The following is a 26,361-nucleotide window of genomic DNA, read 5'->3' as shown; positions in this document are numbered from 1 at the left end:
AACATAAGAGTTGATGGAATTAAGGTAAAAGTTTGTTGAGTTTGTAAGTTTGAAATAGACATTATGTGAAATGGTTGCAGAGCTTTATTATAGAGTTTCCTATAGGGTTCTCATGGGTAGGGTTCTCGAGATTACAGAATGCAAGAACTTCCATAAGCCCTAGCTCCTCCCAGAGACCCTCCCAACTGATGGTTTGCTTAAAGTTCCAGTTAGTCTTTATCATAACTGATTGGGGGGGTCACTGCCCTATCTAGGTATTATAAAACAAAAGGCATGTAAATCCACCCTTCAAGCAATATTAGTGGGCCATGCTGATGGGAACCAGTAAGATTGCCTGAGCCCACACAGTGTAGGATAAGGAGCTGGAGTGCTAGTAGGAACAGATTCTCTGTGCCATAGCCCTTTATTGGGCATAGACCGGGGTTTATGGCAAGAGCCTGGAGTGCCTCCTAGTGATGACTATTGGGATTTTGGACTAGGGAATTGGAACACTCTAATGGGGTGGGGACGGCGTGCCCAGAAGAGTTCCATAGTAATGAGTTCTATGAACCATAGAGGTGGCTTATGCAGGCTCATGCTGCCTGGGGAATGCAAAAAGGATACTCATGGGCAGAGAGCGTCTTTTTGTCTTTTCCTCAGGACTGACTCTTGGAATTGCAGGAGGAGATGCTGGATTCTATAAAAACCCAAGTGGACAGGATCAGGAGGAGATGCTGGATTCATAAAAACCCAAGTGGACAGGATCAGGAGAGTGTCTGGAATGGTGAACAGGTGGAGATGCAAGGAGATAACTTGCCCTATGGGCAGTGTCCTGTAAACAGCTCTCATCATTTAAGCTGGTTGATTTGGGGATGGCAGTTCCTGGGTGAATGAGCAACATCCTGTTTGGTAAGCTACTGTATTAAGACCAAGGGATGCAGCCCTGGCCGGGTGGCTCAGTTGGTGTAAGCAACCAAGGTTGCAGATTTCATCTCCAGTCAGGGCACATTCAAGAAGCAACCAAGAGCCCTGGAAGAAGGGTGGGGGTGGAGCGGGGGGGCAGGGGGGGTCAGTTGGTTGAAGATCATCCCGGGCACCAAAGAATTTTGGGTTTGATTCCTGGTCCTAGGTTACAAGTTCTATCCCCAGTTGGGACGAGTATGGGAGGCAACCGATTAATGTTTCTCTTTCACATTGATGTTCCTCTCTCCCTCTTTGCCTCTGTAGATGCCAAGGAGTTTGCAGCCATCTAGTAAATCCTATGTTCCCTAAAACAGAATTAGCTGTGACCTTGAACAAGCTATTCTCTACTAGTACTTGAGCCTTAGTTTCCACGTCTGTAAAAGCAAAATAACAATGCTGCCCAGAGAAGTAGCCAGGCTTTGTGGAGTCTGAAGCTTATACCATTGGGGAGGAGGTTGGGGTAAAGGAAAAGGGTAGAGAGGGCCTCTTTAAGGAAGAGAACAACAAAATTACAAATCTGGACCTTGGAAAGGGTCCCGTGTAAGGGAGGGGACCAGACAAATCTGTCTGGGATGCTACCAGTTAGCTGTGAAATACTTAAGCAAGGCTCTTGGCACATGAGATGGTGGCACAGGGCGTGGTGTGGTTCCAGTAAAACGCTATAATTTTGAGGGAGGAGAACATTTGGCCCATTGGTCCGTTGCTGAAGCAGGGATGATGACAGGGTGCAACACCAGAGAAACCCCCAGGGTCTTCTTTGTTGGCAGTGTTCTAGTGAGCATGACATGTGTGACCTTAGGCAGATCACACCCTCCCCGGCCCAGGGCCCAGCGTCCTGCCCAGTGAAATTTGGGGGTTGTACAATCTCTGCCTCTCCCCACTTTTCCACAAAGAATTTCCGCTACTGTCTCCCTGTAGCCTCACAGAAGCTAAGACGCAGTTAGAGGTGAGTGAGTGATTACTTCTTTTTTCCCAACTATTTTTTGCAGAAAGGGAAGCTTCCCAAAGGACACCTTCGAGCAGCTGGCAGCCCTGCCCTGGGATGACCACGGAGGCGGGAGTGTGTGGGCATTCTCCCAGAATGCCAGAAATGGCCCACCGGTTAAAAGGCGTGAGGAGTTGGGCTCTGGTCCTTACTCTTTCACTCTCTAGGTTTCTGAACTTAGGTTCCTTTAATTCAGAGCCTGATTTCCTCATTATTTAATTTATATTTCCTCATTATTTAATTGAGAAAATATAGGTAAAGCACTTAGAAGAGTATCTATCCCTTAGTGAAGTGCTTAATAAATAATAGTTATTGAAATGATCAGTCACTGTTGCCATTACTATTCATTGTTAGGTAAGGGTGGATGACAACTCCCATCCCCAATCCCTCCCCTCTTCTCCTCCTCCTCCCAGTTGGCTTCTCTTCCACTGCTTCTTAGGCCAGGAGCACTCTCTGGGGGAGGTGGGTGGAGCCTCACTCCAGTTTGGCCAGAGCCTGCTAATAAGGGACAAGCCACTGAGTCGGGCTTTGCACCTGACTAGACGCCTCCCTGCTCGCCTCCTTCTAACGCAGCCTTCCTCATCACCCACGGCCCTCTCTTTTTGAAGCAGTCATGCCTGGAACGAAGAGTGCCGGGGGTCCCCAGGGAGCTGTTGACCTCAAACTGGATCTCAGGTCATCTCTCAAAAGTGCCAAGAACAAGAACTCCGGTTTCTTGGATGGGAGCCCATCGGAGTTGCCGGTCTTGGAGAAGACCAACGGCATAACGTGAGTGCTCTTTCCTCCCATCCCATGTCTGCCCTCCTGCCCGGAAGCTTGCATTGGCAAAGACCCTGGGGTCAGGGTGGGTGGGTGGGCTGTCTGACCCAGGTTGCTAAAGGGACAGTTGTAGGCTGCATTAGGCTGAGAGTTCAACAGGGGCAGGAGTGGTGACTGTCAGAAAGCCCTGACAATATGGTGAACTAGCCTCCAACACGTGCAGGTGGGGAAACTGAGGCTCAGTTATCCCAGGCCATACACTGGATCATTGGCAGGGTGGGGGCTGGAACCCACTGCTGGCCCTAAAGTTAGTTTTGCTCCTGGCCCGTTTTGATCATGTTGGGGAGCGGGGCAGAATCCCCCACTTCTTGCAGGAGAAGATGATACCTGCCTGCAGTGATGACATCCAAAGCACCGTTTGTAGAAGAGCCCAGTTTCCCCCACTGCCCTGGGGTGTGATTTGGGAGGGGGTGGGGAGGATCACTCATGAGGCTTTCAAACCTTGACAAGCAGGGGCCTACTGAAGGTTTAGGCTGGAAAGCCAAGCTACGGGGCTCCAGCTCCCTAGGCCTCCACCACTCAAGCAGAGCAGCTAGTTCACTTAGAAGAAATGGAGGGGGGGGGGTGCGGGGAGGGCACATTGGTGGACAGCTCTTTTGCTTTAAGAAGGTTTTGACACCATTGGTATAGTAGAAACAACACCTGCTCCTAGACTTCCCTAAGCCTCGGTTTCCCCATTTGCAAAACAAAGAAATCGGTGGCAGTGTGAATGTAAGGAGGCTGCCTTGGAAATTCACTCTGAAGGGGTGATGGGGCGGGGGGGGGGGGGGGGGTAGTTGCAAAAGGAGGGAGAAGTTACTATAAGGAGCAGGCAAAGCCCCTTTCCACTGCCCTGCAGGGCACTGGAGGGATGAGGGATGGACACAATCACCTTGACATCTGTCTTAAAGAAAGAGCCTGAGGGTTCTATTGCCCCCGGGCTAGTTCTAAGAATGCCTGACACTGAGCATGAGCTCTCTAGACTTGGGGGGCAGGAGGGGGGGCAATCCATGCTGAGTGGGGGTATTTCTCAATCAGAGGCCCTGAGGGAACCAACTAGCTCTTGTGTCCTGAACTGACACGTGGTTTGGTGGCAATTTCAGCACTTAAGAATCAAAGAAAGAAACATGTGAAAACTAGAGGACCCCTCTGGCTTGGAGGGAAGTAGTAAAACAAGTCTGGTGAGCATGGTACCTATGGGGTCAGCTGACTGGAGTTCCAATTCCCACTCAGCTGCTTACCAGCTTAAGCAAGTGACAGAGCTCTGTGGCCCAGTTTCTCCTCTGTGAGGTGACAGTTTGCTCCTCCCAGGAAGGCTGTGCAGGTGAATTGCACATAAAGCCCCCCAGTGCAGTGTCCAAAAGTGTTGGCTGCTGTGAATAGGATGCCGGTCCAAGGTGACCAAAGGAGTTAGGGCTAAAACCTAGGTTTCCTGCCTTCCAGCCCATTGCTTTGCACAAGTCACCACACTGTCTGTGTTCTTAAACTGGTTGAATTGCCCAAAGTTAGATCCTGATTTCCTAAGTCCTCTGGTTAGAAATTTCCCAAGTGACCCCTTGACCTTTTTCTAGTTGCAAAACAGAACATCATTGGAGGGTCACAGGGCACTGTGCTCTGTCAGCGATGCTGACAGCCAGAGGGAGAGAGAACGGCATGCAGAGACTCTCACTCTCTTTCCCCCCCCAGTTGTTCTCTTCAGCCCTGAACAAATTAATGGGCAGATCTTTAGGAAGCTAAAGAAGTTAGGGATTAACATAAAGTGTGGGTGTTTGGAGCAGTTATTTCAAAATACCATTCCTCCAAACATTTACAGAGTCAGCAATGTGGACACATCGTCGTCCAAGATGACACAGCTAGTTAAGTAGTAGCCTTGGGTTTTAATCCCTGGTTTTGTCCAACCTCAGAGGCCAGGCTCCTTCCAGAATACCTCTGCTACTCTTTATAAATCTCCTCTCTGGAAGGCTCTCCTGGCGGGGGGGGGGGGGGGGGGGGGGGAGGGTTCCAACGTTTCTAAGTTGTGGATATAAATTTAATACTCACCTTGGTTTAAACCTGGTCCAGGTGCAAAGAGGTACCAAAGTAGGTTGTTGTGGAATTCATCAACAGAAAGGGTACTTCCCTGGAACTTTATCTCTGGAGGTGTAGATCTTGTCCTCTGGTCTTCAAGAAAGGGTCTTGAAGGGCTCCATCCCCAGTGGAGGGTGTGCAGGAGACAGCCCATCAATGATTCTCTCTCGTCATTGATGTTTCTCTTTCTTCCTCTCTGAAATCAATAGAAAGGAAGAAAGAAAGAAAGAAAGAAAGAAAGAAAGAAAGAAAGAAAGAAAGGAAGGAAGGAAGGAAGGAAGGAAGGAAGGAAGGAAGGAAGGAAGGAAGGAAGGAAGAAAGAAAGAAAGAAAGAAAGAAAGAAAGAAAGAAAGAAAGAAAGAAAGAAAGAAAGAAAGAAAGAAAGAAGAAAGAAAGGAGAGAGAGAGAGAAAGATAGAGAGAAAGGGAGAGAGAAAGAAAGGGTCTGAGTGGTTGTGTTTGTGTTGGGATAGGAGGAGTTGTGCCATTCCTCAGCTTGATGTCCTGGCCTGAGGGAAAAAACCCTTCTGGAGCTCAATCCCCAAATGACCCTGTCCTAACAGACTGCATCTGGGGACCCAAGTCATCTGACCTATTTATTCAGAAGTCACAATGATTTCTTTGCTGCCTGCCCCTTTCTCCTTTCTCTGCATTCAATCCTGTCTCCGCTACTAGTTTTATGTGACCTTGGGCTATTTGCTTCCCACTCTGAACCTCAGTGTCCTTGGTTGTGAAGTGGGGTGCCCCTTTACTCATCTGTCTGGGCCTATTTCCAGGAAGCAGTCCAGTAGAAGTGGGGTGAAGAACAGGGACTCTGAAGCAGTCCTGAGTTCAAATCCTGGCTTCCCAGTATATCTTCGGACACGTCATTAAAAAGAAACCTCTATCATCAGTTTCCTCATCTGCTTCCTTGCCTTGACAAGAGGATTAAATAGGAAAATACATGTAAAATACCCAGCATAATGTCTGTTATATAGTATTATAATGGCATAGATTGAATGTCAGCTGCTAAAATCAGGACCATTCTGGACAAACCAGAATGGCTGGTCACCCTGCAGGAGACTCAGAGGTGCCAGGCAAGGCCAAGGGGACTGAGAGATGGCCAGGAGCTCACCTATCTACCTTAACTCAGTGTTGGTATGCTGGGAGGCAATGTCTGTTGGATCTCCTCACCTCCACACACCCAGACCGTCATGTTTTTTTTTACTCTTCTTTAGAGCATTCCAGGCCTTGATTCACCTGGTGAAATGCAACATGGGCACTGGGATCCTGGGACTACCCCTGGCTGTGAAGAACGCAGGCCTCCTGGTAAGGAGGGCTGCCTTAGGTGGGGCCAATACGACTGGGTTGTAGTAGGGAGGTGGTGGGGGGGAGGCTCTAAAGGTTTATAACGGTTTACAGTGAGCTGTCTTTCTGGGAGGCAGCTTGGCCCAGACTTGGAGTCTAGACATCTAGTCTGGGTGTGAGTTCTGGCTCTGCCACAGACTTTGAGTGGCCTTTGCAAGTTATTTGTCCACTCTCCGGGCCTCAGTTTCCTCCCTTGTAGAATGCAGGGGTTGGACTATGCCTCTCCATTTGTGCTCTACAGAGCACTCATTCTCGGGGACGCCTCGGAGGCCACTAAAGGTCAGAATCCTGGGTCCCCTATTCCCCATTGTCATTGCTTTCTGTACTTTATTGGAGTACTCCTTGAGATTATCTCTGAAAGAATAGCTGTTGCTGCTAAAAAAGGCTTGCAAACCAGGGTTTCTAGGAAGTTCATTGAGTCCTGAATATCTGCACTACCAAATGCCTCCCCGCAGCATTCTTCACAATTCATTCTCCTCTCTCTTCCCCTGTCCCTTCGCTCCCCCTTTCTTCAGCTAGGCCCGCTGAGTTTGCTGGCAATGGGCCTCATCACCTGGCACTGTATGCACATCCTGGTCAGGTGTGCCCAGCGCTTCTGCCACAGGTGAGGAAAGCAGCGCCCTCGTGTCAATTCCTTTGGTACTTGGTTCTCAGGGACACCCCAAAACATCCTCCACATAATAAGAGTTGATTGCTTCCAACAAGGCCAAGAAAAAGAAAAGCATTGAGGGCAGGGAGGTAAGGTGAGGCTCTGCCATGTGACTCATTAGGTGCTGTCAACCAGGCCATTGTATCTTCTTGACTCACCTGTAAATTGAGTATAAACAATCTATGCCTAACTCTGCCTCAGAGTATTGTCATGAGGATCCAATGGGATCATGGATATAAAAACCACTGTACCCGTACAAAGTGTGTATTATATAGTGACTACTGCCCTTGACAGGTAAGGAAAACAAGACACCAAGGAAATACCACCAGGTGGCAAAGTTTGAACTAGAACTTTGGTCACTGCCCCCGTGTTCTTTCCACTCCAGCTGGGTCCTGCCTTGCTCTGTGTCTCCTGACTTTTCAGTATATGATCTCGGGTTAAATTGTTTCTCAGTAACTGTGTATGCACTTTCTCCTGCAGGCTTAACAAACCCTTTATGGATTATGGGGATACAGTGATGCATGGACTAGAGGCCAGCCCCAATACCTGGCTCCGGGACCACGCTCACTGGGGAAGGTAACTTGTCCTTCTTTGCTAGAAGTGGGGTAAGATACAGGAGGAGGAAATGTGGCCATCGGGCATGCCTTCTTCCCTGGAAAGCTGGCTCTTACAGCACAGAATGTTGGACTCTCCACATGGAAGGGGTTCATTGGCAACCTTCCTGATCCAGCCCCCTCCTTGTATACCTCCAGTGACAGGGTGTTCATCCTTTGCTATATGGCTTTAATAGTATTCACTTTTTTATTGATTTTTTTAGAGAGAAAAAGGGAGAAAGAGAAACATGAATTTGTTGTTATAATTATTTACGCATTCATTGGTTGCTTCTTGTATGTGCCCTGATCAGAGATCGAACACACAACCTTAATGTATTGGAACGATGCTCTAACCAACTGAGCTAGCTGGCCAGGGCTCCACTTTTTTTATTAAATCATTTTTATCCAGTTGCTGCCATGTACCAGGCCCTGGAAATACTGTGAGGAGCAAGACACACAAGGCTTTGCCCTCACAGAACTCATAGTCCAGTGGGAAAGACAGGTGTTAAACAGTTTAGGACACAATTACTTAATAACCACTGGGGTAAGTACAATGAAGGAAAGAAGTACTAGCTGCTACCAAGCAGGTAAGGAGATGTGTGTGGGCTTGGGCAGAATTCCTGGGCCGAAACAGTGGTGATGAGTTCTGAAGGAAGTTCTTAAGAGTGAGGAATTACCTGTGGGAAAATGGGCAGGAGCCTCGAGGGCCTTCCAGGAAGAAGGAAAAGCAACAGATGAAGGTCCTGAAGCAGGAAATGGCAGTTTCAAGGTATAGAAAGACCAGGTAACTTGAGGGTTGAGAGTCAGGGAAATGAAGCTAAAGAAGGATCCAGGGACTGATCTAGCTGTACATTTTAGACATTCTTAAAGGTTTTGTTCTTTTCTTTTTTCTTAAAGCAACCAGGACGCCATTGGTTTTAAGAAAGGGAAGTAATTTAAGGTTTTATTCAAGGAAGTAATTACATTTGCATTGTTTAAAGATCTGTCTGGCTTCAGGAAGGAGAATAGATTGCAAAGGAGCAAGAATAGATTAGTCAAACCCATAACAATACTGTGGTCAAAGTCCAGGCAGCTGGTAGTGATGTCTGGGACCAAGCTGATGGCAGTGGGAATGGAGAAAGTGAATTTGGTCATGATTTGGGTCCTGGGGTTGTGGGAAAAGGAAAAAGTCCAAGTTGACTTAGATTTCTGATGACTTCTGTTTTGGACAAGTTGTGTCTGAGGTGCCTGGGAGATATTCAAGTGGGAATATCAAGTGGGTAGTTGTATGTATAGGTTTGTACCTATCTTCATGCAGGAGATGCAGAACTGAAGTGATCAGCCCAGAAGCCAGGGAGCAGAAGAGGTCTCTTAGGGAGAGAGTTTATAGTGAGAAGAAAAGAGAGAAAACGACCAATTGGTTAATGACCCTTCAGTGAGCTGAAGTCTTCCTCCTGCAGGACCCACCTTTTAGCTTTCAGGGATAACAGAGAACAAGGCAACACCCTCTGTCCTCTGGTACTCGGGACTAAACTTACCCTTTTGTCTTTGATTTCAGGCCTATACCCACCCTATATGTCTACTTTTTCCTGAGCACCATCTCGATTGTCAAAGTCTAGCTCCCTTGAATTGTGATACCTCAAACCCCAAACTGCAGTACCTGAGGTGTGCCCTGCCAGAATGTTCCCAATTGTGTCACCAAGAGGAGGTTTTTGCCTGTCACAACCCCTCAAATCCTTCTACTCATTGGGCTTATAAAGTAGCTTTTCCTGCTCTTTTTTAGAAATCTTGTTTCACGAATCATCTCCTCTCCTATAACTTGAACTTTTTTGAACTCCTCCTCTCAACACTTGAATGTGTTCCTCCTCTCAGCACTTGAATGTGGTCATGTATCTCCATCTCAAAAATAATAAAATAAATTAATAGAGTTTCCTGGACCTTACACCATCCTCTAGCCACCATCCTATCTCATATTCAACATCTGGTTATTCGACAGATATCTATTGAATGCCCACAATGTGCCAGGAACTGCTTCAGGCAGTAGATCTGAAACTGGGTCCGATTGGCTATTCTCTTCTTCAAACATTCTCTCTTCTCTTGGCGTCTATTAAACGATTTTTGTCCTAGTTTCCTGCCCACCTCTCTGGCCACTCCTTTGCATTTGTTGTGGAATTATTTTGCTTTTATCCTTCCTTTTAATGCTGGTGTTCTCTAAGGGTTGAATGCTGCCTTCTCTTTTTCTCACTTTGCACATTCTCAGTTGCTAATCTGCCTTCTCAAGGCTTTATCCATTATTGACAAATCAATAGTTCCAGACCTTAATACACAGTTGTCTCCTGTAGGAACCTCAAGCTCAACAATTCAAATACTGAATGTGTAATTTCTTCCCTTCCCCCCTAAAAAATTCCTCTTCCTTCTGAGCATCCCACTTCATTTTGTTGCCCAAGCTAAAAACCTATCATCACCTTAGGCCATTTTCTTTCCCCAACTGGGTTCTGTAAGTTCTAGCTTCCTAGTACCTCTTAAAATGTTTCAGTGTCCTCATCCTAATGGTCACATCTTTGTTCAAGCTGCTGCCATCTTTCACCTCCATTATTGTAAGAATCTCCTATCCAATCTTCCCATCCTTCGTTTTGCTCCCTCAATGTGTTCTCCACATGGCAGCTAGAGAAATCTGTCTAATCCTTCTGCTGAAATGCTCTTTCCTCACTTCTTTCTCTCCATCTCCTCCCCCTTCTCTTTCTTCTTTTATCTCTTTCTTCCCTTTCTCAAGAGATTCTCACTCAGGTATTGGTGTTTCTAAGAAGGCTATCTGTTCTATAATTTGGGTAAAATGCCCTTTTTACCATGGCCCTTAGAGACATATTATTTTTGGTCCATCTTGCCCACTAGTCTATAAACCACTAGAGGAAGGGACCATGTGTTTTTTCTGTGCCCACATAGAAAAAAATTAAATATTAATAACAGCTAATAAAAACATTGTGCCTACTGCCCTACATTAATTAGTATCAGTTACAAAAATGCCTCAGAGCCAGGTGGGGAGAGGTTCTTGACTGTGAAGAATTTTACCACTTGCTGAGCTGAGAATGTAAGGGTGGTTGAGAAACATATTTATAAAAGAACTATTGTTACCTCACGTCTTACTACTGCCCCATTGTTGATTGTGGTAGCATGACCAAGGGTGCTGGTACAAGGCCACCAACCCCTGGGGCAAGAAATGGATATGACAAGCCAACTCTTTTTTTAACAAGTGTTCTTTCTCTCTCTCTCTTTCTTCCAGGCATATGGTGAGCTTCTTCCTTATATTCACCCAGATGGGCTTCTGCTGTGTGTACATTGTGTTTCTGGCTGATAATTTAAAGCAGGTAGAGTCTTTTAGAGAAGGTGGGAGGATAAAAGACTTGGAAAAGGAGGATCCTCTACTAGTTGTTCAACAAATGGCTGCTTCTTTTGGGGGTCCTAGTGTCCTCATTAATATAAAAAGCAAGTTAAACTAGATGCTATCAAAAAATCCAGACTTCCCCCAGTTCGCTCATCTGCAGATTTCTAGAAGTGGTTACTTTCCCCACAGTACTCTTGGACTTTTCCTCAAGGTTGGTCTCTAAAATTAGACTGGAAGAAATCTTGCTTTAGAGCTTAATCATCCTTAACTCTCCTAAAATTGATATGGGTCTTTTCCAGTAATACCTAATTTTCTTTGGACCATCTTTATCTACCGTTAGTTGCTCAATCTTTACAGTTCTTGTCCCCAGTAAGTTCTTTTAATCTAACCCAGAAGTTTATCTTGTAGCAATTTGATCAAAATAATATGAGTAATAACAGAGGCCATCCTTAGTCAATCAATGAGCTTTAAAAAGAAAATCATTCTTTAGGGATCTTTTTCTGTTTATGGTAATATCAGAAGTAGACAATGTAAAAAAATTAGAAAGGAAAAATATAGTAAGTGCTCAAAGTTAGCTTCTATTATGTGTCAGGTGCAGTGCTGAACATTTTATATGCTTTCATTTAATTCTCTCCATGACCTTATCAGAATAGGTATTGATGAGAAAACTGGTGCTATACACTCTATTAATATATATAAGGTCACAGAGACACAGTTAAAAAGGCAGGCCTTTTGCCCTGGCTGGTGTGGCTCAGCTGGTAGGAGTGTCGTCCTGTACACTAGAAGGTGGTGGGTTTGATTCCCAGTCAGGGCACATACCCAAGTTGTAGGCTCAATCCCCGGTCGGGGGCATGTAGGAGGCAACTGATCAATGATTCTCACATCTGTATCTCTCTCTCTCTCTCTCTCTCTCTCTCTCTCTCTCTCTCTCTCTCAAATCAATAAAAAAATTTGCAGGCCTTTTGATATCAGAGCTCAAGTTCTTAAACACTACGTTATATTGCTTCTGAAAACAAAGCAAAATTAGTCTAGTGCAGTGGTCGGCAAACTCATTAGTCAACAGAGCCAAATATCAACAGTACAACGATTGAAATTTCTTTTGAGAGCCAAATTTTTTAAACTTAAACTTCTTCTAACGCCACTTCTTCAAAATAGACTCGCCCAGGCCGTGGTATTTTGTGGAAGAGCCACACTCAAGGGGCCAAAGAGCCGCATGTGGCTCGTGAGCGGCAGTTTGCCAACCACAGGTCTAGTGCAACTACTCACGATTATTGTTTTAATTTATTATTAACTGGTTAGCAATTTGCAATTTCCTTACAGTTTTAAATGTAATTTTTAATAGGTTACTAGTGTTTCATCACACAGATTGACCATGACTTAGTCTTCTATTGTTAGATATTTTGTTTCCCTTTATTCATAATCTATTATAATCCATACAAGTCTTAGTACGCTCCTTTATTTCCTTAGTATATATTTCTGAAAGTAAAAGTAAAGGATCAAAGAGTTTGTTTGAAGGCTTTCAAAGCACATTGCCAGATTGCTGCTTGGAAATCAATCTGATATCAGCAGAACTTTATCATCTGTCTAGAGACAAGGCAAGCACAGCAGAACTTTATCATCTGTCTAGAGACAAAGCAAGCATTGTCTTGAGTTTGCAGGCTCGGTGGAATGTGTTCTAAAGCATATAAAAAGTTAAATATCAATATGATATTTTGGTGCCAGATCAGGACACTACTAACAACACCCTGAGGTTGGGATACTTCATTGTGAACTAAGGGGTAGAAATGTGTGGGTGAGGGAAAGATCATTGGAGCAAGGGAAGGCTCCCTTGGGAGGTGCATCTGAGCAGGGTGTTGAAGAGCACTGATGGCAGGCAAGGTGGAAGAAAGGAGGAGTGAACACCTGGGGACAGGAACGCAGGGGACTTGCTCAGGAGAGGCAATACAATTGGTTGTAGAAGAGCCTTCAAGGCTGAATGGAGCCCATTTATGGAGAGCCTTGAATGCCTGGCCAATGTTCCAAGTATTTTTCCTACTGCAGTGAAGAATCAGAAAAAAACAAGACAATGATTTATTTAAGTATTCATGATATGTTGTTAAATGAAAAGGACATTTAAAAATAAGAGTGTATGCTATGATTTGAGTCTTGTAAAATAAAAAGGATTCATATTATACGTCATTGTTGTACTGTATAGAAAATGTGTAGATGTGTATATTCCAAGGCATTACTGTGCCTACCCACGGGTACTGAGGTGACCACTGCTTTACATTTTCTTCTTGCCTAACTCTAGTTTCTAATTGTTCTGCAGTAGATTGTGTGGCTTGCACAGTAAGCCTTATCAGTGAAGTAATGCTGGCTCTAAATGAGGATAGTACCATCCCTCCCCTGCCCCTGACTTTGTGGGTGTTTATACTGTGTGTAGGAAGGTGTTTTTTGTTTGTCTCAATGATGGGGGATCCTAATCGATTTCATTGGGTGGGATCCAGGGATTCTAAATGTCCTGCAATGAATGGTTTAATCCTTTGAGGAAGAGTTCTCTCACTCAAAATGCCAGTATTAGTCTATTTAAGAAACAAATAAGTGATGATTTTTTGTTTGTTTCTTCATTTGTTTTAAGCAAAATAAACAGATGCTGGGGAACTCAAGTACTTAAGCAAAAAAGTAAGTGTAGTAGAAGAATATTGGCGAACTTCCAAAATGACAAAGAAAGCTTAAAAATAAATAGATAAAATAAATGAGCCCTGGCTGGTTTGGCTCAATGGATAGAGTATCAGCCTGCAGACTCAAGGGTCCCAGGTTCGATTCCGGTCAAGGGCACATGCCCAGGTTGCGGGCTTGATCCCCAGTAGGGGGCGTGCAGGAGGCAGCCAATCCATGATTCTCTCTCATCATGGATGTTTCTCTCTCCTCTCCTCTCCTCTCCTCTCTGAAATAAATAAAAATGTAAAAAAATAAAAAATAAAAATAAATGGGTCTCAGAAAAGAACAGGAACCAGGGCAGTTAGGGAGATATACATAGAACTGACGTAGTCTCCTCAGGGATCCCTTGTCAGAGTTAATTTTTACCCGTTCTTATTCTGTCCCCGTGTCATTTTGTCATTTTGCTAGTTGTTTAGATTCAGGTTGCAGGGAGAGATGGTGAATGCCCTAGCTTGAGTCAAAGGCCTGTCCTTTAATTCTGCCGTATGATTGTGACTTACAGTCCTCCCAGGTTGTGTCTGGGTGAGAGAGAATTCACAAAAAAATAAATCAAAATCAGGAGGAATGAATGCTGGGTTTCCAAGAGCTGATAAATAGCCAATATAAGTAGTTATTTTGTATTAATTTTACTTTTTCTTCTTTTTTGTTTGTTTGTTAGTCCTCACCTGAGGATATTTTCCCACTGACTTTTAGAGAGAGTGAAAAGGAAGGGGGGAGAGAGAGAAACATAGATATGAGAGAGACACATAGATTGGTTGCCTCCCACATGAGCCCCGACAAGGGCTGAGGATCGTGCCTGCAACTGAGGTACATGGCCTTGACCGGAACTGAACTCGGGACCCCTCAGTCTGAGGGCCGATGCTCTATCCAGTGAACCAAATTGGCTAGGGCTAGTTATTTTATTTTTATTAAGGTTACTTGTGCTGCCTCTTTTGCAGAAGTATGGTGCCAAAGATTTACAATAAGAAGTTCCTAAGTTCACCCTAATTCAAGTGAGACATTCCAGCCCTGTGGGAGGGAGTTTGACTGTGGACCAGAACTGAGTAATCACGTGGCCAGAAGAGGTATTGACTCTTCCAACTTGCCTTTCCCATTCTTTCCTCAGGTGGTGGAAGCTGTTAATGGCACCTCCAGCAATTGCCATTACAATGAGACGGTGATTCTCACACCCACAGTAGACTCTCGACTCTACATGCTCGCCTTCCTGCCCATCCTGATGCTGCTGGTCCTCTTTGGGAACCTCAGGGTCCTGTCCATCTTCTCTATGTTGGCCAACATCAGCATGCTGGTCAGCTTGATCATCATCGCCCAGTACATTGCCAAGGTTAGTGCACACCACACACCTGACTCCTGCAGGGGGCAGAGCCTTTAATCAAGAATAGACTGATACCTGGCACTAACACTGAGGCTAGGTAAGTGTTTACCTCATTGTTCAGCCTGGTACCCGCCTCACTGTAACATGTCTTCCACAGAGATGTCTCTGTGAAATCTCATTCTTCTGGATATCTTCTCTTGCATGTTGCTTCTCCAATCATTGTTTTATGTCAAATTCTGGCTTAAAAAAATGCTTTGCCAGGAAAGCATCTTAATTGGTGAGTGATAGATTATTCCTGTAATGGTTGGAATAGCAGCAAAAGGCAGAAAGAAAGCAGCATCTTCTTATCTAATTGCATCTGTATAGTCTTACATACTCTAGGCTACAATTCCAAGCACTCAAAATTACTCCCTCAGGCACTCAAGAGAAAAAACCCTCATATTTTATCACAGAGATATAAATAGTCTTGAAAGGCCAAAAGCCAATCTATCACAATGTAAATTATAACATCTTTGAAGTTGACTTATACATATTGATTTTCCCTCAGTTTCCTACTTTTCTAGCCTTTCTAATTTTTATTTTACAATAGACAAGACTGCATAGAAATTTAAATCCCAGAAGCCCCTTGTCATACCTAATACCTCTCAGATGTTTTTCTCTTTCAGAAGTCGCAAGGAATTTAGTAATAACAACAAATTAGTCCAATATTTTGTGGTAACTATAAATAAGTCTTATATTCCTTAAGGCAATATTGATAAATTCCACAAAATTGAATTTTCTAATGAGATAGCTACCTATGGTTCTTGTTCGGACAATTCCAGAGTTTGCTCAATGAGAGGAATGGTTCTGTAATGATTTTCACATTCTAGGTCACAGGGTACATAACATATTTCATACATTTTCCTCCTCTTCTGATATATATATATATATATATATATATATATATATATATATATATCTCCTACCTAATAATAGACAAATATGCAAATTGACCGTACCTTCGCTATGCCCACGATTGGCCAGGAGGCGCAGGGGGGCGGGACTCAGGGTGGCCAGGGTGGCCAATTGGGCCGGTGGGACGCTGAGCTCATGTCGCCAGCGGCGGCTCGAGCTCAGCGTCTGCGCCATGGCTGTGCTGCGGCACAGAAGGGGCCTCTGGGGCAGCGAGCTCACGTCCCACTGCGGACCATCAAAAGCAGGGGAGCTGGGTGCCTGTCCGCTCAGGCACCCAGCTCTCCCGCGATCGAAAGCAAAAGTGTGGGAGCTGGGTGCCTGTCCACTCAGGCACCAGAAGCCTTCGCCGCGCCCAAGGCTTCTGAAAGGCCTGGTGCACCAGCGGACAGGCACCCAGCTCCCCCGCGATCGAAAGCAAAAGCGTGTAGGGGACCCTACACGTGCATGATTCAATCATGCACTGGGCCTCTAGTATATATATATAATTGATTTCAGAGAGGAAGGGAGAGGGAGAGATAGAAACATCAATGAGAGAGAATCATTGATCCGCTGCCTCCTGCACGCCCCCTACTGGGGACCGAGCCCACAAGCCGGGCATGTGCCCTTGATAGGAATCGAACCCGGGACCCTTCAGTCCGCAGGCCGACACTCTATCCACTGAACCAAACCAGCTAGGGCCTCCTCTTCAATTTGTAGCTCATTGAAAAAGAAGAGACTTTCATATTTAACTAATTCCTTTGGGCTCCCTGGAATATCACTGTAACTATAGACAGTAATTTCCAATACCCATAACCACTGTACAAAGTGTTCTTGGGCACTTTAGGCTGGCACTAACCTGTGGTGTGCAGGACTTTCTTTTGTTGGATTCTGATAAGCCAAACTCCCTCATGAGCTACAGATTCTTCAGTACTTTGACAATACCTTGATATTTTTCCCCTCTGGCTCTTTGTTCTTGTGCAGTGTTAAAATCAACTTGGATTGTTGCCTACTTCCTTTTGAAGTTTTCTAAATTACTTGACATTTAATTTTTAAAAAAAATTCAGGTCTACTTTCAGAATGCCCTCTTAAAGGAGCCCAAACACACTTTGAGGGTTAATGTCTTACCTCATATCTCTTTCCTATAGGGTATTCCAGACCCCAGCCAATTGCCACTGGTAACAAGTTGGAAGACCTACTCTCTCTTCTTCGGAACAGCCATTTTTTCATTTGAAAGCATTGGCTTGGTAAGGTTTGAATCGGGGTGGAATTTCCCTGGTGCTGTGCGTGGCCTCCTGAGCGGGCGCTGGGTGCTCTGGGTTTTTGGGTTTCTGTGCACACGGGAGAAAGTAACCTCTGGCTTCAATAGGGTCAGTTGTCATCAACAAGAGAAAAGCAGGTTACAACAGGGAAGCAGTCAGGAGAGAGATCTATTCTTGTCCCAGTACATCTATTAAACATGTATCTTCATATCAACATGTTTCCTAACCTTTTAAAATCAAAGCAAATGGAGGTGTACAATTTAAATGACAGGATTTGATGAAACATAAAGGAGTTTTAAACTAGAAAGTACTGTATCCTTATGATAGATTATTACATAGTCTCTACTTCCACACTTGAGGAAGGATAGTGCTGTGTATATAACTTTTAAGTTTACTTTTAATTTATATATAATACAATTCACTTTTGGGGAGCTAGAAGGGGGTTGTACATTTCTGTAAGTTTTGAGAAATGCATGGAGTCATAGATACACCACAATTGGGTTACAGAACAATTCCCTCACCACAAAAAACTTCCCCCACCTCCATTAATCCCTAGCAACCACCTCCTGTTCACTGTCTCTACTGCCTTATCTTTCCCAGAATATACAGGGGATCATACAGTATGTAACCTTTTGAGACTGGCTTCCTTCACTTAGCTGCATTGAGGATCATCCATAGTGTTGCATGCGTCAGTAGCTCGTTGCTTTCTATCTCTTGAGCATCCACTGTAGCAGCAACACTACAATCTATCAATTCACCTGTAGAAGGATATTAAGGTTGTTTCTAGGTGTTGACGATGAGTAATGCTGCTATAAGCATTGCGTCCAGGTTTTGTGGGAACATGTTTTTATTTCTCCAGGAGTAGGCTTGCTAGTTCACAGACAGAATATAATTCAGTCTTGTTTCTGAGGGCCATGGTTCCTTGGTTCTGGCCTAAAGAAAAGATTATGTTTAGCCTGGAGAACTTATGCAGCTAAAATGTATTACAATGTGGGAAAGCTCAGGGTGGATTGTCTGCTCTCCACATAACCCCCAGGATGTTTTCCTGAATACCTGCTACAACTGAGACCTGCCCCTCACCCGGAAGAAAGTGGAGAGGCACAGCAGTGACCCCTACAGAGCACTCCCTTCACGCAGTTCCCACATGCATGGAGCAGGGAGGAGATGCATGTAGGACAAAAAGTCATTAACAATACCAGGGCATAGATGCTAAGTTCCCACTGAGTACCACACATACCCAATGCTGTAGGAGTATAGGCAAAATTGAGTAGAAGCAAGCACTTGGACTTTGGAGGACAACCCTAGTCTGCAGCTTGGCTCTGCCACTTGCAAGCTGTGTAACTTGGGGCAAGTTACTTCATCTTCAGAGCCTTGTTCTCCTCATTTGTAAAATTAGCACTGTACAAGTACAAGCTTCATAAAGAGTTGTGGTCTTCACAGCGTTGGTTCCAAAGACAGACATGACCTTCAGATGCCCAGCAGGCTCAAGAGGCAGACTGGTCCCCAGATGGATGCTCTCAGAGCCAGGGATGCATCCGGGGTGGAAGGATCCTGAGAACATGGTCTGGGAAGAAATGTGCTACTGGGTAACCAGGAAGCTCTGATCCCAGCTGTGCCACCAGCCCACTGTGTAACCTGCGTCTCAGCCTCCCCATCTGTACAGGGAGGGATGAGTACACTGGAATTGGAAGTCTCAGATTCGGATGCCTTTGGAAGGCAGTGTGGGTGAGGAGGCAAGCATATGTCAGTGTGAGCAAAAGAGGGGGGCCTGGTGAATGGGGAAAGAATGTTGTGCCTAAAGACATTCATAGTCATTCAATTTTCTTAAAGACTATGCTGGCCAAAGAAAATGCATCTGCCCAGATCAGGCTGCCCCAAGGAGCTGAGCTCCTTGATCCTGGACAACCTGAGGGGACCTCCCAGCTCTGAATGGTCCAGGGTCCATCTTGTGACTTCTTTAATTGTGGTAAAACACACCTAACACAATTTATCATCTTCACCGTTTCAAGCATACAATTTAGTGACATGATGGACATTCACATTATTGTGCAACCATCAAGACCATCCATGTCCAGAATTCTTTTCCTCTCAAGAAACTGAAACTCTGTACCATTAAACAATAACTCCTCATTCCCCTCATCCTCCGTCCCTGGAAACCATCATTCTACCTTCTGACTTCATGAATTTGACTAGTCCAGGTACCTCGTATAAATGGAATCATGCAGTATCTGTCCTTTTGTGTTTGGCTTATTTTATTTAGCATAATGTCCTCAAGGCTCATGTATGTTGTGGCATGTGCCAGGATTCTCTTCCTTTTTAAGGATGAATAATATCCTATGGTGTATATATACCACATTTGTTTATTTATTCATCCATCCATCAACACTTTTCTAAAGTTTCCTCTTTTCACTATTGTGAATCATGCTGTATGAACAGTGGGTGTGCAAATATCTGTTCAAGTTCCTGCTTCCAGTTCCTTTGGGTATATGCCCAGAAGTGGCATGCCTTTCTTCTTTGCGTCACGGCCCTCTTTCTCCTGCTGTCTTCTCACACTGTGTTATTTCTGTAGGTTCTGCCCCTGGAAAACAAGATGAAGGATACCCGCCGCTTCCCAGCTATCCTGTCTTTGGGAATGGCCGTCATCACGGCCCTGTACATTGGCTTCGGGGTTCTGGGCTACCTGCAGTTTCAAAACGACATCAAGGCCAGCATAACCCTTAACCTGCCCAACTGCTGGTAACTATGGGCCCTCTGGTGGGGGGCACTCAGGGCCAGGTGGGAACGTATAGGTCACTTCCTCCTCCCTCCCCCAGATGGCAAACGGAGGCCTAGAGGGCCTCCCCAGGGAGAAGCAGAGCTGTTGCTGGAGCCCTGGGCTCTGGGTTCTCTGTTCAGGGAGCTCCTCCTTTAACTACAGCCTCTCATGTTGAGTGAGGCCTTGTTAAGCTCAGAATGAAGGAGGACATATTTAGGGAGAAAGGAAAGAAGTGAGAATCCTTGGTCACCTAAGGAGGAAAGGGACAGGTCTACGGGAGGGCAAGAGGCAAAGAGAGGAGTTGGTGGGTGGCAATACTTTCCATTGTATTTGCGACCCTAGCCTGTTTGGCTCAGTAGATAAAGCATTGGCCCACAGATGGAACGGTCCCGGGTTCGATTCCGGTCAAGGGCACGTGCCTCAGTTGCAGGCTCGATCCCCAGAAGGCAACCAATTGATATGTCTCTCTCACGTCGATGTTTCTCTATCTCTCTCCCTCCCTTCCACTCTCTCTAAAAATTAATGGAAAAGTATCTGCAGGTGAGGATTTTTTAAAAAATTACCAATTATATTTGTGAAGGCTGTATTACCAAGTCTTGCTTTTTAAAAAAATTACCAATTATATTTGTGAAGGCTGTATTACCGAGATGTGCACGGCCTGTGGTGCACATCTCCATGTCAGAGGAGCTAAGATGAAAAGTAGTCAAACAAGAACCAGTTTGGGAGGACCACTGTAAAGATGTTTTCTTCAAATGCACTCAGTTCAAGCAACAGTTAGCTGAGCCAGACTTCAACAGAGCCATATTTAAATGGACACACGAAGCCATATTGCATTGTGAGCATTTTCTCCAGGATGCCTTCCTTTTTAAGGGGCACTTGGAGGCTTAGTTGGCCTTAAATGGGGTACCTTTCCCAAGTTGATAGATGTCATTCATCAAGCGTTTACTGCAGGCCAATTATATGCAGATGCCGGTCTAGACACATGGGGGCATGGAGTATGCTGATGTGAATAGACTATAAATTTCAGCTTCACTATCTTCCTTGACTCATAATCCAGTGGGAGTGGGGGAGGGAGAGCTAGTATGATAAGAAATTATAACACAGAATAGAAAAAGAAGCCCTCTAGAGGATCAAACAGGCCTTGGGGACTTTCAAGGAAAGAAACTACATTGGAATGGGACAACAGAGAATCTTGTTGTCTAACAAGGCAACTCTGTCCAAGCAAGGACAACTCTGGCGCTCCTGGGTCCCAGTCCCAGTAACACTGCCTCCTGGTTTGTGGTCATGGGTGATTTACTTAACCTCTCTGACCTTTGGTTTCCTCATCTATAAAGCAGAATTGTCATGGGATTGAATTGGGCATGTTAAAAGCATCTGGCATGTAGTACCTGCTCAAAAGATGAGTATTTCAAGAAATCGGTGGGGTTTGGAACAGATGGAAATGGAGTAAGTGGTATTCTAGGCATCAGGACTTCTGTGAGGAAGAAACACAGAAATGTGGAAGTTAGCTTTTTAAGGAATGGCCTAAACACAGACTCAGACATACACATACGCACACAGGTTTATTAAACATGGGAGGTCCATCTACCACATTCATGGATTAAAGGGAAAATGTCATATCTCCATAGGTCAGAAAAGGCTTTGATAAAACTCAACATCCGCCCTAACCGGTTTGGCTCAGTGGATAGAGCGTCAGCCTGCGGACTGAAGGGTCCCAGGTTCGATTCCGGTCAGGGGCATGTACCTTGGTTGCAGGCACATCCTCAGTAGGGAGTTTGCAGGAGGCAGCTGATCAAGGTTTCTCTCTCATCGATGTTTCTAACTCTCTATCCCTCTCCCTTCCTCTCTGTAAAAAATCAATAAAATATATTTAAAAAAAAAAAAAAAACTCAACATCCCCCATCACACATTCTCTCTGCTTCTAGTCTGATGCCTGCAAGTAATCCTACCCCTCCTTTTACTACCCGCCCCCACTGCCCCCAGCCCTCACACAACCCTATTTGTAGACCGCCTCTTTCCCCGAGGATTTGGGATTCTGCAGTTCTCACAACCTACTAGAAGCAGTTGTTGAGGAACTGTGCCAAGAGCTTTGGGGGGAATCCAGAGAATTCCTAAGAATTGTCAGAGATCACAGGGACCAGAGTCTCTTAGACACAGGGTTTTTGGCCTTTGCCACTTATCACTTGTCTCCCTGGACTGAGCCTCTCTTTCCTAAAATCTAAAATTGAGCATCAAGTGATAGTGGTTTGTATATATATATATGTGTATATGTATATATATATATATATATATATATATATATATATATATATATCCATGTTATCTATATCCATGTTATCTATATCCATGTTATCTATATCCATGTTATCTATATCCATGTTATATATATATCCATGTTATATATATATCCATGTTATATATATATCCATGTTATATATATCCATGCTCAGGTGTTATATATACCCATGCTCAGGTGTTATATACTAGTATACCCAGGCTAAAGATTCTTTTTATTTAGAGATGACCCTCTCAACTGTTGCTTTTCAAATCCATGATGGTTCAGTCTATTTTCACTGCGTGCTCTGCTGTGACTCCCTCTTGGCTTTTAGAAGTTCCCTCCCCATCACCTTTAGACAAGAAAACTGCAGCCAGAGGGACTGTCCTAAGGTCAGAGATTAATATTCTGAAGATGCCGGGTGTCAGAGCCCAGTGGTCATAGAAAACAACACTGTTTTGTGCTGCAGGCTGTACCAGTCGGTCAAGCTCCTCTACATCGCCGGCATCCTGTTCTCCTACGCCCTGCAGTTCTACGTCCCTGCAGAAATCATCATCCCCTCCGCCATCTCCCGGGTGTCCAAGCGCTGGGCACTGCTTCTGGATTTGTCCATCCGCTTCACCATGGTCTGCCTGACATGTGAGTAGAAGGCAGAGAGCAATGTTGCTCTTTTCCTGAGGGCTATCAGAAATCAGCCAGATGATAAAGGATAGCCGTAATAATCTGCACTGATTGAGCACTAACTGTAGTTCAAGGACCGGAAAAGGCTTGGCAAGTAGTGATTCATTTAAGCCTCAGGGATACGCTAATTCTTACATCTACCTAATAAGACAGATTTGATGCTAGACAGCCTGAGGACGTGGCACAGCTTATCAAACAACAATCATAATAAGAACTGATATTTATTAAGCATCTACTGTGTGCCAGACACTGTGCTAAGCTCTTTTTTAGTCCATATTTTATAGAAGTTCCTACAGGAACTCTTATGAGGTAGGATTATGAGAAACCCTACTTTTCAAATGAGAACACCAAAGCAGGGAGCGATAAGTATTTGGCCAAGTTGTGCCAGGGGTGGGATTTGAATCCAAGTCATCTAAGTCCAGAGCCAGACCCTCCGCCTCCAGGACAGAGGTTGAAAACGACAGTCGGTAAGTCTTGTTGCCGCAGTCTTTTCACAGAAAGGGTTCAGGAATCTGGAGAAGGGCTACAAATAAATGGAGACTAGACAAGAAATATAAACTTGGAAGGCATTTGGGGGAACCAGGCAGAGGCTTCACCCTCTAGCAGGATGGGTCCCTGAATCTCCGGACCCACAGCTTTTTATTTACTGGAAAACACATTGGCACTTTAGGAATGTAAACAGGCATATCAAAGGTAAAGTTTGGTAAACTGGAAAAGATTATCAGGTTAGGGGAAATGCCTACAGCTGTTCAGCAGCAGGTAATAATATGCAGATTTTCAGCCCAGCTGAAAACATTCATCAGCCTTCTGATGAACTTCTCGCATTTATTATGCTAACTATTCTTAGCCTCCAGCATCTCGTCTGGCAGCAGAGGTGTGTTGTTTGACCCTCACAGTGTATAAATGTATAAATCCAGGCAGACATTCAAAATGTGGCAAATCTCACTTACAAATCCAAATTTCTAATAGTTTTGGGGGGAATGATTTACCAACTCTAGGGTCACATTCCCCATTGGCAGTAGTCAACTGGACTTGCCCCCAGGATGGTCCCTGCTCACTTGTTGGCTTCACTGGCCCCACTCAGCCCCTCGCAGCCCTCCCCCTGCTCCAGGCCCCAGGATCCCAGTACCCCATTTCTATGAGTATCTTAGCAGGAGCAAAGGATTTGATAGAGCTTCCTGCCTTGGGTGTGATAGGGCCAAGCCATCCCTAAGGCTCCTTTAATTGTGATTCTAAGAATCTCCCTCTTACTTCTTGCTTTACTAGACCAGCCCATTTATTTCACTGGATACTGATTTTCTTCCTTTGAAGTGATCTGTTCCCAATTTACCCTAGGAGGCAGGGACACTACCATTCAGAATCACAGAGACTCCAAAGGGCTGAAGGAATTTGTCTCAAATATAAAAATAACAATTTCTACCAGGGATCAAGCCCACAACCCGGGGCATGTGCCCTGACCGGGAATCGAATTGGAAAACTTTTGGTGCACGGGATGATGCCCAACCAACTGAGCCACACTGGCCAGGGCTACTTGTTTAAAACTTTAACACCATTTGCAATATGAACCATAATGCCTAAAAGGGGAGATATCATTTGTCCCACTTTGTAGATGAGGAAACAAGCAGAGAAAGGGGTTGGGACTTACCCAAAAGAGAAGCCAGAATCCTGCCTTCCAGACCTGTTTTCATTGTTATCCCACACTCTTCCTCCACAGGAAGCCTGGGGGAGGCATCTGGTCGGTTTTAGTGAAAATTTTGCATCAAGCAAAATAAAAACTGTAAAACATCTATGAGGGGAAAATAGAATTTCAAAATCTGTAGCTTTTAGTGTTTCTTTGTCAGATTGTTTTCTGACATGTATGTAGAAGACACTTTTAGAGAGAGCCTTCAATCTTAGTCCAAGACTCCTCTCCTAGAAATAATTTTACATCCTCATGTTTGCAAGAGGTGCTCATAGTCGTGTTAATTATTAAAATGTTAGCACTAGGAAGTAAGGCTGTTGTTGTTTTTTTTATTTTTATGTTTTTTCAGTTTTTGTCTGTTTTGTACATTGATACATCCTAAATAGTTGGGACAGTTTCCAGCACTGTTACTTAGTGTTACTTATTAAGAGCTTAATCATTGAATATGCATGGATTCAAAATGTATCTTCGTGGCATCAAAATTATTTTAAGGCAAAAACAGTTGAACAAATAGAAGCTACAGGGAGAAAAACAATCATAACTAAACTTCCTTTGCCAAATTAAGCAGGACCTCCTGAAAAGCACAGCTGCCATACATTCCCTCTCTGGTAGGTTTTCGGCCAGAAAGAAGGCTGAGTAATTACTTAAAGTGAACTTTACCTGAGACTGTCCCACCTCCCTTTCACTTTGTGAAAGGGGAATATGAACCCCTATCTTTGGCTGTTCCAGGAGCCAATTCACCTGAAGGCTCCCTAGCCCCGAATAAACGTTGTCTTTTTTCCTATTCATGTGTCTATTGTCAGTTAAATTTGCAGCCCTCGTCACGGAACTTAAGTGGGTAGTTTTTCCTCACAAAAATATGAATTTATAAATTGGAAAAATTATTGGAAGGAAACATACCGAATTTTTTAATGTGTAACATCTAGTGAATACGATTGGGGGTATTATAGGACTTTCAGCTGTTTCTGTATGAAACTGAATGTATGAAAAACAACTGGTTTATGTTTAAAAAAAAAGGATTTTTAAAACAAACTTTAACAGCTTGGTTAAACCTGGGATGATCTATCTATCCCGTATCATCTCCCACAGGCATCTTGGCCATCCTCATCCCCCGCCTGGACCTGGTCCTCTCCCTAGTGGGCTCCGTGAGCAGCAGTGCCCTGGCCCTCATCTTCCCACCCCTCCTGGAGATCACCACCTACTACTCAGAGGGCCTGAGCCCCCTCACCATCGCCAAGGACGCCCTGATCAGCATCCTGGGCTTCGTGGGCTTTGTGGTGGGGACCTACCAGGCCCTGGATGAGCTGATCCAGCCAGGACACCCTGTCACCTTTTCCAACTCCACCATTTTTATTCAGTGAGAATGGCACAGCTCCTTACCCACCAGCATCTGACTGTTAGTGCTATGGAACTCTTTTATATATGCATTATCTTTATTTTGCAAGAACTCACCAGCTACAAGATCTAGGTGGTAATTAAAACAAATTTTTTTGTTTATTCCTTTTCTTTCCATCTCTAGCTTTCCACTACATGGAGAGCTCTCTCGTGGAAGGCTCTCCATTCCACCCAACGTTTTGGCCATTCACATGGTGAATCTCACATCTTGAATGGAGCTATGCAAGAAGAAGCCACCGGGGACACCCAAGTGGCAGCAACTGGTAGGAGGAGGTGTGGCCAGCTAAGGCTGACCCTGATTTGACAGAAAAAGGGTCCCAGCAAGGTGTGCCCAGCTCCAGCATCAAGATGAATTAGGCCAAGTGGCCCATTGTGAGCTGAAACTCTCAGAAAAAAAAACATCATATTTGTCAAGGGCAATAAACTTTCTAAACCACTGGATAAAGTATTGGCCCAATTCAAAGATCCCAACAATGAATGGGAGGCATGGAAATAAATGCCAAGGCAGGGGAGAAAGGGCTGGACAATGGCATTATTTGGCATTATTTACCTTTTAAGTCTTACAACACCTTGACTACCGACTGTGTGCCGAGCATATTAAAGGCTCTTGTAGTAGATTGCAAAAA

General features: G+C 44.6%; 1 protein-coding gene across 2 annotated transcripts; it reads left to right on the top strand.

Moving 5' to 3' along the window:
• The first annotated feature begins 2,345 nt into the window (after nt 1-2,345).
• On the top strand, nt 2,346-25,707 carry SLC36A2 (solute carrier family 36 member 2). Of its 2 annotated transcripts, XM_079771283.1 has the most exons (10): nt 2,346-2,695; nt 6,009-6,099; nt 6,654-6,742; nt 7,268-7,363; nt 10,640-10,724; nt 14,547-14,765; nt 16,835-16,933; nt 19,518-19,684; nt 22,448-22,617; nt 25,430-25,707. In XM_079771283.1, the coding sequence occupies exons 1-10, from the start codon at nt 2,541-2,543 to the stop codon at nt 25,699-25,701; spliced, it is 1,443 nt and encodes a 480-aa protein (XP_079627409.1). In that variant the 5' UTR covers nt 2,346-2,540; the 3' UTR covers nt 25,702-25,707. The 2 variants fall into 2 exon arrangements, with proteins under 2 accessions (XP_079627409.1, XP_079627410.1); XM_079771284.1 differs by lacking the exon at nt 2,346-2,695 and having other exon boundaries at nt 6,015-6,099; nt 6,658-6,742.
• Nucleotides 25,708-26,361: the final 654 nt, after the last annotated feature.

Source organism: Cnephaeus nilssonii (genome assembly GCF_951640355.1).
Source record: "Cnephaeus nilssonii genome assembly, chromosome: 5".
Classification (NCBI taxonomy): domain Eukaryota; kingdom Metazoa; phylum Chordata; class Mammalia; order Chiroptera; family Vespertilionidae; genus Cnephaeus; species Cnephaeus nilssonii.
This window is presented reverse-complemented; position numbering and strand designations above follow the sequence as displayed.

Coding starts and splice junctions, on each gene's coding strand:
- SLC36A2 (XM_079771283.1), top strand. CDS start 2,541: ATGCCTGGAACGAAGAGTGCCGGGGGTCCCCAGGGAGCTGTTGACCTC. Junction 7,364..10,639: donor GACCACGCTCACTGGGGAAG/GTAACTTGTCCT, acceptor TCTTTCTTCCAG/GCATATGGTGAGCTTCTTCC. Junction 14,766..16,834: donor TCGCCCAGTACATTGCCAAG/GTTAGTGCACAC, acceptor TCTTTCCTATAG/GGTATTCCAGACCCCAGCCA.